The sequence below is a fragment of the Fragaria vesca genome, linkage group LG2 (genome assembly GCF_000184155.1).
Source record: "Fragaria vesca subsp. vesca linkage group LG2, FraVesHawaii_1.0, whole genome shotgun sequence".
Taxonomy (NCBI): Eukaryota; Viridiplantae; Streptophyta; class Magnoliopsida; order Rosales; family Rosaceae; genus Fragaria; species Fragaria vesca.
Genome location: NC_020492.1, coordinates 9,046,432 through 9,057,540, shown reverse-complemented (window position 1 = coordinate 9,057,540; position 11,109 = coordinate 9,046,432). Strand labels below are relative to the sequence as shown.

Genomic DNA, 11,109 nt, shown 5'->3' with positions numbered 1-11,109 from the left:
CCACGAAATTCTGCTGACCATAACTTTCTCATACGAAGTCCGTTTTACGCGTGCCACATGTCCACGAACTCGTATCGTTGTGCTCTACAACTTTCGTGAAGGAAGTTTCTCGAGAAACCCGACAGATTAGAAAGTCAACTCTTGACCCTTCAAAACCATAAAAACCGATTCGGGTAAATTATGCATCCAAACCGCTCTTCCTTCGAACCTCAAAACACACTAACTTCTACCTCGAAAATTCCCCCATAATATTAGAAAGTAATAGCAAATTTATGGGGGTATTACAAGCATTATGTTATTACTAGTCCTAGTTACTTGTGGAATAATGTTTACCTGATCCATAAGAGTTAAGGAGTCCATTAGCAACAAATATTTGTGTTGGTGATGCACAAGGAAAACCTTATACGAGTTAACTTTAGATTACCAGGTTGTGTCTTTGTGGAGATCACTTGGTGTCATTGTAACTCTATAAATAAGGAGGGAGCTTTCTCCATGCTCTCTCTACAACAAGACCTTCAGACCATCCCATCTATGGTGTCTAAAGCTAGTAAACAGGGCCGGTCCTGAAGAATTGAAGGCCCGGTGTGGAAAAAAAAATTGTTCCTTATGCTAAAACTTTTATCATAAAAATACCCTTTTTTGTTGGTTTTGAACCTATTAATATACTCTTAATCTTGATATTGTAATACAGAACCCTTTTTTTTTATTTATCACGTATTACAACTTCATGAATTGAACTCACAACCTCTCATCTATTAAGAGGAGACTATGCTGCTAGATCAAATGAGACTGGGTATAAGAAGTACATCTTATATATTTTTTTTGCCCCTTATTAATAATGTTTTCTCTTAATTATGTAAATATATATATATATATATGTAAAATTTATTGTATTCTCATTTGATAAGGATAAAAGATTTTCTTTTTTTAAGAGTGAATGACAGAGTTGTTCTAAATTTCTAATCTATGCAAAAAAGTTATTTTAATAGAAAGAAATAGTGAGACGCTACAAATAGCAAACATGTCGGCCACTAATTTTTTTAATAAAAACGTTAGCCTCCTGCTGTGTTACTGGTTCCCACATCTCAATCCATAAAAGACACAGACTTAATTATACATACATAGAGAACTGAAGCAGAATTTGGCAAAGATTAGGAGAACTGAAACGTAATTAAGGCCTGTTTTGTGCCCTTTTTGTCTAAGGCCTAGTGCTATCGCACTAGGTGCACTGGGCCAGGACCGACCTTGCTAGTAAAGAGGAGAGAATTTATGAAAAATTTTATTCCACTAGAATCAATAAGAAAATTGCAACCAAGTTTGACCAAAAGACTGACTGAAAGCAAATTCCTCCTAATAGAAGGTACAAAAAAGACATCATCCAAAACTAAAATTTGTGGAGACCTAAATCCAATCTAAGGGGTCCTACAACCTTCACTGCTACCCTCATTCCATTCCCAACGCAGACGTTGAGCTCTTCATTCCTTGGTTAATTTTCTCCTCCTTTGAGCTCAATGTCTATGTTGGAAATGAAATGAGGGTAGCAGTGAAGGCTGTAGGACCCTTTAGATTGGATTTAGGTTTCGGAAATTTTTAGTTATGTATGACGTCTTTTTTGTACCTTCTATTAGATGGAATATGCTTTCAGTTAGTTTTTTTGGTCAAATTTGGTTGTAGTTTTCTCATTGATTCTAGTGGAATAAAAAATTTCAGAATCTCCTCTCTGCTAGCTTTAAACACCATAGATGGGATGGTTTGAAGGTCTTGTTGTAGAGAGCAGAGACAAAGCTCCTTATTTATAGTTACAACGACACCAAGTGATCTCCCACAACGACACAACTTAGCAATCCAAGGTTAACTCGTATAAGGTTTTCCTTATGCATCACCAACACATATTTGTTGCTAATGGACTCCTAAACTCTTATGGATCACATATACATCATTCCACAAGTAATTAGGACTAGTAATAACATACTGCTCCTATTAAGTCGAAATCTATTTCAATTAGTATTTGCATATAATGATGAGTTCACATGCAACATACCCCAATCTTCCAAAAAAAAAAAGAAAAATGAATATGTATAACACGTCATTTACAACAAAATCCACATATATCGAATCCCATATTCTATAGCAGTATAACACGTAAGAACATGAAGTTAACATCAGTACATCACAAACCTACTATATAAGCATTTTAAGGCTCCACAATGATCTTCCCCGTAGCATGGCCTTCAATACTCTTAGCCCAAGCTTCTTCAGCCTTGCTCAGAGGATATTTGGAGTCGATCACTGTCCTCAGCTTTCCTTCCTTCACCAATTTCACAAGATAATCCAGATTCTCTGCCTTGGCATTCATGAGTAGCGGCACCAGCTTCTTCTTGGAGAAGGTGAGTTTCTTTAGAGCAGAAGTGAGCAAAGCAGTTGGACCCGGAGTAATGTCTATAACCTTCCCATTTGGACTCAAATTCGGCTCAAAAGTGCACCAAGGAATGCCGGTTGCACAGTGGATAACAGCATCATACTTGCGACCAGATGGGCTCTTCAAAGCTGCCCCTTCAGGGGTCTTGTAGTCAAGAACCTCATCAGCTCCTAAGCTCTTTACAAAATCAATGTTACGAGATCCACAAGTAGCTGTGACATGAGTGTTCCCCAGTTTTGCAAGTTGGACTGCATACTGACCCACACCACCAGAAGCAGCAGTAACCAATATGTTCTTTTGCGGGCCAGTGCCGTCAAGCTTGACTCCTGCTGCTTGGGTGAGACATTGGTGAGCTGTGAGACCAGCAACAGGTAATCCTGCAGCTTCAGCTGCTGAAACTTCAGGCGGCCTAGCAACCGTCAAACTCTCACTAGCAGTTGCAAATTCAGCAAATCCACCTCCATTCTAATACGATAAAGTCAGGCAATGGATCGGCATAAAACAAATGATGATACAAAGGAACATATTAAAATGAGCACTTACAACAAGGTGGAGATATGCCACAACTTTGTCGCCTGCTTTGAACTTCTGAACTCCTTGTCCAACCTCCACAACCTCTCCGGCCACATCAGTAACTGTACTCGATGATTTCAACAGCCATATTCAAAACATTAATCTTTCAGCCTCACAATCAAAGACACTGAAGCATAAATAAGAAACTACATCCTAATCAATGTAACAGAGATATTTATCCTTTTAGACATCTATAGCAGAAAATAGTTCAAGAGTTCAAACTTTACATCTAGCTCACATCTAACTTTTAAGGACTTAAATACCTGGAGCCAAAAGCACCAATTATCCAAAGAATCAACAAAAGTACCTAAATTGGGTACTGCTGAAATTCTAGAAAAGTGATCAGCTATAACAGATCTATAAAAATAGATCCCAACTCAACTGTTGTCCTTGTAAAAACAAAGTTCCTATCAATACCAACTTGCAATGTCCACACAAGTTGAGGTAACCATTCAACCACTCAGAACCACAGCAACAGAACAAAATCAATTTCTCGAATTTATGACAGACATATTATTCACTCAAGTTCTCGAAACTGGGTTCATTCACAATCGATCACAAAACCACAAACAGTGATAAGACAAGCAAAATTACCAGGTATATAAGGAAATTTGCGTGGGAAAAGAGGGCGCGCTACGCCTTTCTGAATTTTCCAATCAACTGGGTTTATGCTAGCGGCTTCCAATTTCAGCAAAACCTCATCTTTCTTCGGAGTTGGGATTGGAACCTCAACATGCTGCAACAACAAACATTCATATCAATTTATAAAGCAGCACAGAAAAAGTCAACCCTTAAAACATTTCCACACGAATCTCGACTTGCAAATGCTAACATACTCTCTAAAGGTGTTAGTACAGTTTTGTAGATTAGCATAGAGAACATGGACGCCCAAACATGTATGTGTAGCAAAAACCAAGGTGGAAAAAGAGTGAGAAAACTCTGTAAGAAAAAACACAGAAAAAGCAGAGAGAGAAAATTAATGGTAAACGAACCTTGAGACCAGAAGGTCCTCCGCCATAAGCGTCGTACTGAACCGCATGCATGAGTTTCGCCGCCATGGCTGCCATTCACAGATTCGGCAATGTGTGTGTGTGTGTGTGTGAGAGAGAGAGAGAGAGAGAGAGAGAGATGGTGTCCTTGTTTCTAGATTTACGGAATGGGATTCGATTTTTATCGTAGCTCCATCACCCTCCATCTGTACGTATATGCCACCGTCATTTGATTGGAAATGACGTTAATAATGACGTGTTTACGCTCATTAATTTCCTGTTTCTTCTTTGAATCTTGTTTTTGACGTTTGTTTTACACTAGATCAATCGGCTTTTTTGCAGTTTTTATTTTAATTTTAATTTTAAATAAAAAGCTGGTGCGGTTGTCTTGAAATTTTCATTTAATGATTTTATTTTACATGTTTTTACTGTTCATATCTAATTCAGTTATTATTTCCACGAATCGATCGAAAATTTAAAATGTCTAGTACCATTTTTTCTATGAGGAAAATGAGTCAATTTCCATGGTTTCAATTGCATCAATAAAGGATTGTAAACCCATGATCGAATCACACAAAAGCTGCAAAAGCAGCTAAAATGGTTCTAATATGCAAAAGCAGACAACCCTGTTCTTCTAATGTGACGACGGTCAACAATTATGGATCTGAGATAATGTTAGTTAATACTACAATGAATGCGAGGGTTGCAATATTAACCATGAATACATAATTAATACGACGATTAAGACAACATTGACGACAACAAATGACAATTAATTGCTGAATGTAGATACAAATATAAGTGCACATCAATGTGGCAATGAGGATGGCAAAAACATTGCCATAAAGTGATGTTAATGCCAAACGACTTGTTATTCAAATAGACTTGTCGGCCAAGTTGTTATACACCTACAAATAGGTAGTGAAATGGCTGGGTAAGACATCTCAGTCCATCTCTTCTCACTATTCTTGTTAAGAAAGAGTCTAACTAGAGCGTCGGAGAGTTTGCTACCACTCCAATCCATATTAAATTGGAGGGTCAAAGTGTGACTTGCTCGTTACCGGGCGCACAATTTAAAAACCCTTTTTTTATCAGAATGTAGTATTGGCAAATAGTGTTCAATCAATCTAAGGACCTAAAGGGCGCTCATGCAGTCACGGTTATACTAAAGAATCAGTAACTATAAGTATTTACAAGTATTCAGTTACAAATATACACATGGTACAATAGATAAAGAGGGGTTTTGAAGGTTTATACTACGTTCCTACTAAAACATAAGATAAAATATATACAAGTGATCGACTTCAAACACACACAAACATATAAAATCATGTACCAAATTGCTTCAATCTACATAACTTAAAATCACACCAATCAAGAGTGATGAAACGAATTTAGAATTACACACCGTAGCGGTCATGGTATCCTATGTTTGCCTTAGAGGTTTAACCCATAAAATTCCATGCAATATGTCATGTTAATACTTAGCGCAACCATACAACATATAACATGAATCATTAAGTTCACAGAAGAATTTGAACATGTAAACAAGTTTATCTTAGCACTTAAACAGTTCACATGCAACTCATGATCAAAACCTGACCCATTCCCATAAATCTAAGCTTTTGCCACTTAATCAATCTATGTTTGTCTTAGCGGTTTAACACAGATTAAAGGCAGTAACAACCCTGCAGAAGTTAGTAATTCATAAACCGGATCACAAGTTTTCAACATCAAGAATGACACGAAAATAAGTCAAGTAAATCTCATAAACAATTTAAAAACACAACTTTATAAATCTGATAATTAATATAACCATATTCTCAACAACAATCTCAATCCAAAACGCAAGAGTTCTAAAAATCTAACAAAAGAAAATACTACAGAAAAGAGAAATCGATTGAGGCATTGTTACACTTTTTATTCTTCGAAGTGACGCTCTAAAGAACACCAAGGTAGAGCAAGCTTCAATGGATGGAGGCTCTGCTATCTTGGAACAAGAACAATGGAGAGAAGGCTATTATGAAGTTAGGGCAGAAGTCTGTGCATGAGAAGTACGTGATAGAGAATGCCTTGCTGGGCTCCTCTATTTATAGGAGAAACTCCTCTTTGAAACTTGATCTCATCCCTTCATCAAATCTTGATCCAACAGTCTGGGATAATTGCTCACAATCTTGCCATAAAAGTTTGGCACAATAATTCTTTGAATGTAGCTTGAATCGCAACCGGGTGCATGTCTTAATCAGCAAGAAAATCTCCTCCTTATTTTATTTTGCGTTAATCATATCCTTGAGGAAGATTTTGGATCTTTTCCTTTCTTGATGCACACAGTTTGTCAGGACCTACCCCGGATTTCCCCTTGAAATCCGGGATAAACCCTGCGGGACCCAACCTAGAACCCCAAGTTGGTAAATTTGGCACTCTTTAGTCAAAGCCCCAATTCTAGAATGCAAACAGAGGAAGAACACGAAATAATCAAAAGGTATATTCAAGTCAAAAATCAAAGTATAATAAACACAAGTACCTCAATATTATTAGTAATAACACCATGATCCAAGTTAGTTACATAAAGATTGGTGCTTCCCTCAACCCCTGGGCACCAAACCACAGTAGCTCAATACATCCAAATTACGTCTTCGACGTTGACGACGCCATGACCAAGTTGTCGCCCTTGAACCTGATCAATCGAACCCCCGAGGCTGGGAAAGGAGTGCGGCACTCGAGATGGGCGGGTTGTGGCGGTTGTCGGAGTTAGGTCTGAGAATTGAATTTGGAGTTGGTGAAATCCGGTGGATAGAATAGGAGAGAGATAAGGTAGGAAAAGAGAAAAGAAAAAAAGGTTAAAATATTTGTCTTTAAAAAATGTTAAAATGCAAAAAGACCAAACTATCCTTCAGTTGTTAGTCATTTTAATGGAGGTAACGGTTCTAGACACCAAACTTGGGTCGAGGTTAAAACGTGATATACTGTTGTGAAGTTTTCTAAAATTGGGATACCAAAGTTTAGCTTCCCAGAAAGGTGGGATACTATTTAGATCATTTTTCCTAAAAATTAGGGAAAATTGTTTAAACAGTGTCTCACCTTTTAAAGAAACAAAACTTTGGTATCTCACATTTAGAAAACTTCAAAACAATATCTCATGTTCTTACCTCGACCGAAGTTTGGTATCTAGAACCGTTAGCTCCGTTAAAAAGACTGATGACAACCATTTGTATTCATAAAATGACCAATTTACCCTTGAATTTTTATTTTTGTTATTTATTTTATATAATAAAAAGAGAAATTTTTCATCACGGTACCTCATCTTTTTTTCCTTATAAACTTTGGTACTTCAAGTTTTAAAAACATCAGAACGGTACCTCAAGTTTTCACCCAGACCTAATTTTAGTACTTTTAGTCCTAACCTCTGATAGGGGTAACTGTCAGCTGACCATTTTTCATGGGTATTTTTTGTCTCTTCATATTTCAATTTATTATTTTTTCTCTAAATATATATATTTCATCATTGTAATAATAAAAAAATTGTTTTTTTTTATAGAGGGAAAATCGTTATCTTCTTCTTTCCTCTATCTTTAGGAAATTAGGAGCTTCACGGTCTTCACAAAAAGAGCTGGATCGAATAAAATTGAAAAAGTGATATTGTTTTTCTAGACTACAGCTGAAGAGAAAGATGTTTGAATCTTTTATTAAGTGAGTTTGTACAAAAGATTTACTATTGAATGCTTGTGATGTTATGACAAGCAACATACGAAATGAAAAAAAATAAAAACTCATGAATCTTTATTTTTGTTTATGGATTTCATCAATTGCAAACTCATAAAAACAATAACTCATGAATCTTTGTTTTTGTTTCTAAAGTAAAAAAATGAATGAAGACATGAAAAGACGAAAATAGCCTTTAAAAATTGCCACCTAGCAACCATCGTAGCGGAGCTAACGGTTAAAAGAACTAAAATTAGGTCGGGGTGAAAACTTGAGGTACCGTTATGATATTATCAAAACTTGAAATATCAAAGTTTATAAGGAAGAAAAGATGAGGTACCATTACGACGAATTTCTCTTTTTATTATATAAAAAGAATAACAAAACAAAAACTCAAGGGTATATTGGTCATTTCATGAATAAAAATGGTTGTCATCAGTTTTTTTCAACGGAGCTAACGGTTCTAGATACCAAACTTTAGTCGAGGTAAGAACGTGACATACTGTTTTGAAGTTTTTTGAAAGTGAGATACCAAAGCTTTGCTTCTTCAAAAGGTGAGACACTGTTTGGACCATTTTTCCCAAAAATTATATTGATGGATACAATACTTCAATTTGTATTAGGGAACTGAAATTTACACTCAATTTTACAATTTACACTCTCACTTTTCTCTTTTGGTAATTTAAATTTTTTCTTTAGTGACATGTGTTATGTCTTTTTGTGAAATCTTTACCCAAAAAGGAAATGTGGGAGTGTGGATTGTAAAATAAGGAGTGTAAATTTCAGTTCCTTTTGTATTATATGTTTTGCACAAATCAAAGAAACAAAGTAAAAGAATGGAAATATCTGAAGAAGATTGCAATGAAAAGAGTCCAAGACGGTGAGAGAAAGAGCTAGGTAAAAGAAAAGATATTATAAAATAAAAGAAGCAAGTTGGGTAGAACAATTTTGCTCTGGCGACCGTACGATCTGTTCCATCTAAAATCGACGGTTGTGGTCACTTTGTCCCGTTTTGTCCCTTATTTATGTCCCGCAAGTGAGCTGGCCTGAGTCCCATTTTGCTCCTCATTTTATGTCCCGTAGATGAGCAGGCCTGTATGTAGTTATTAGTCAACTTCTTCTCAAAACCAAAATAAGTGCATGAACAGTTGAGTGCTGTCAAATAAACTTCCACAAAATATGACATGAAACCCAACCCAAGCCTTTCCATTTACAATATATAATCATGTTCAAATGAAATCAAATCAATACACACTTTTTTTTTTTTTGATTACACACATCATGTATCTCTTGTTGGCTTGTTCTATTTGATATCAACTCTTACACATGTTCCATTGGCTAATTAATCTCCACAATGATCTTCCCAGTAGCATGGCCATCGATACTCTTAGCCCAAGCATCTTCAGCCTTGCTTAGAGGATGCCTCGAGTCGATCACCGTCTTGAGCTTTCCTTCCTTCACCAGCTTCACAAGACATTCCAGATTCTCAGTCTTGGGATACAACATAAGTGGCACCAACTTCTTTTTGGAGAAAGTTAGCATCTTCACAAGACAAGTAGAGAAGGCACTTGGACCAGGAGTGATGTCTATGACCTTGCCCTTGGCACTCAAGTTAGGCTCGAAAGTAGACCAAGGAATACTGGTTGCACAGTGGATCACAGCATCATATTTTCGACCAGATGGACTCTTTAGAGCAGCCCCATCAGGGGTCTTGTAGTCAAGAACCTCATCTGCCCCTAAGCTCTTCACCAAATCAATGTTGCGAGCTCCACATGTGGCGGTAACATGAGCGTTTCCGAGTTTTGCTAGTTGGACTGCATAGTGACCGACTCCACCAGAGGCTGCAGTGACCAATATGTTTTTCTGCTTTTGGCCAGTGCCGTCAAGCTTGATCCCTGCAGCCTGTGTAACAGCCTGGTGAGCTGTGAGACCAGCAATAGGTAAGCCGGCACCTTCGGCTGCGCTAACTTCAGGTGGTCTAGCAACCATCAGTCTCTTATTAGTTACAGCAAACTGAGCCAACCCACCTCCATACTACCAATATGTATCAGCAACAAACAAATTGATGACCTTTATATCAGAAACTCCTATCCATAAAAACATGAAACACATTGCTCAAGAAAGGGAGAAACTGTATGCACTTACAAAAATGTTGAGCATTAACACAACTTTGTCACCCACTTTGAACTTTTTGACTCCTTCTCCAACTTCTACAATCTCTCCAGACACGTCCGTTACTGTTCGCAACAATGTCATAAATTGGAGTTAGTAACCAATTTGTCAGTACAAGACTCAATGGCATTGAAGACCTAAACCAGAGTTGTCAGGTAGATGACTTCAACCATCCTGCATTCTAAATCTAAATGTACATATTTGTTTCATAAGGCAATTATTTCATCTACCTGACAACAATCTCAACACTGAGTTACATATATGAATCAAGTGGAAATGTGAGAATATTTAGACAGACAACTTATATGATTAGATGTCAGTTTGCCACCAAAATCTATGCACCAGAGTGACCACATTAACAGATTATGAACTTAGTTACACAAACCCGCTTGGTAAATTCAACAAGCCAGTAAGAAATGATATAGGTGTTCCGGCATGACTCAATTTGCAAATGTCAAAGCATAGCATAATCACATGGAAAGCAGCATTACGAGGTATGAGAGGGAAATTCAATGGGAAAAGAGGCCGCAGCTGGCCCTTCTGAATTTTCCAATCAACTGGATTTAGACTAGCTGCTTCCAATTTAACCAAAACCTCATTTCTGATTGGAGTTGGTATTGGAACCTCAACATGCTGCAACAACAGACATAAAATCAAGTCAACATCATCTTCTTCTGATTCTTCTCTATTCTGTATATGTATTTGAAGATATTAGCAGAAGTAAGTCAGCACCACAAACCAATTTCACAACTAAGGAGCCTACTTACAAAATACTAGCATTGATAGAAGAACAACAGAGATGATCATTAAAGAAAGAACCTTTAAACCAGAAGTTCCTCCTCCATAGCCGTCGTACTGAACCGCATGCATAAGCTTCTCCGACATGGCTGCCCTGATAAATCCAAAGACAGAAACTTGCCAGAGAAAAAGAGAGAGGAGAGCTGCAAGGTTTCTGAAATGGGGTTTTGAGTTTTATAGTGGCCGGAAGTGTAACTAAATTACAAACACCAACGACACTTTTCATCGTTCTGTAAATGGATTCTTTTAAATATTAAAAGAGTGGAGGAAATGGATTTGGTAACAATACCATAAGCCAAACTAAGAGCAAGAGTAGAATACAAGAAAGCAATCAACTGCTTTTCTGATCTTGCAAGTAGTAATCATGCATATTCATATGTAGTGATAAATCAAAAGGACTGTAGGCGAGGCTTGGCTTGGTCAAGTGAAGATGCAAAGAGTGAATTGAGGGACATG

The 11,109-nt window shown here is 37.1% G+C and overlaps 2 protein-coding genes across 2 annotated transcripts; both read right to left on the bottom strand.

The window, feature by feature from the left end:
* Positions 1–1,986: 1,986 nt before the first annotated feature.
* LOC101306391 (putative quinone-oxidoreductase homolog, chloroplastic-like) lies at positions 1,987–4,050 on the bottom strand. The gene is made up of 4 exons (XM_004290118.1): positions 3,985–4,050; positions 3,587–3,728; positions 2,966–3,054; positions 1,987–2,884 (listed from the first exon to the last, which is right to left on the bottom strand). The coding sequence occupies exons 1-4, from the start codon at positions 4,048–4,050 to the stop codon at positions 2,195–2,197; spliced, it is 987 nt and encodes a 328-aa protein (XP_004290166.1). The 3' UTR covers positions 1,987–2,194.
* Positions 4,051–9,021: 4,971 nt separating this feature from the next.
* LOC101301264 (putative quinone-oxidoreductase homolog, chloroplastic-like) lies at positions 9,022–10,740 on the bottom strand. Its single transcript, XM_004292305.1, has 4 exons — positions 10,675–10,740; positions 10,347–10,488; positions 9,829–9,920; positions 9,022–9,717 (listed from the first exon to the last, which is right to left on the bottom strand). The coding sequence occupies exons 1-4, from the start codon at positions 10,738–10,740 to the stop codon at positions 9,022–9,024; spliced, it is 996 nt and encodes a 331-aa protein (XP_004292353.1).
* Between the last annotated feature and the right edge of the window lie 369 nt (positions 10,741–11,109).

Excerpts from the sequence above, each read along its gene's own strand:
- LOC101301264 (XM_004292305.1), bottom strand. The coding sequence starts at position 10,740 with ATGTCGGAGAAGCTTATGCATGCGGTTCAGTACGACGGCTATGGAGGA. Across the intron at positions 9,921-10,346 it reads GAATTTCCCTCTCATACCTC|TAACGGACGTGTCTGGAGAG; the intron begins GTAATGCTGCTT and ends TGTTGCGAACAG. Across the intron at positions 9,718-9,828 it reads TGTTAATGCTCAACATTTTT|TATGGAGGTGGGTTGGCTCA; the intron begins GTAAGTGCATAC and ends ACATATTGGTAG.
- LOC101306391 (XM_004290118.1), bottom strand. The coding sequence starts at position 4,050 with ATGGCGGCGAAACTCATGCATGCGGTTCAGTACGACGCTTATGGCGGA. Across the intron at positions 3,729-3,984 it reads GAGGACCTTCTGGTCTCAAG|CATGTTGAGGTTCCAATCCC; the intron begins GTTCGTTTACCA and ends TTGTTGTTGCAG. Across the intron at positions 2,885-2,965 it reads TTGTGGCATATCTCCACCTT|AATGGAGGTGGATTTGCTGA; the intron begins GTTGTAAGTGCT and ends TTATCGTATTAG.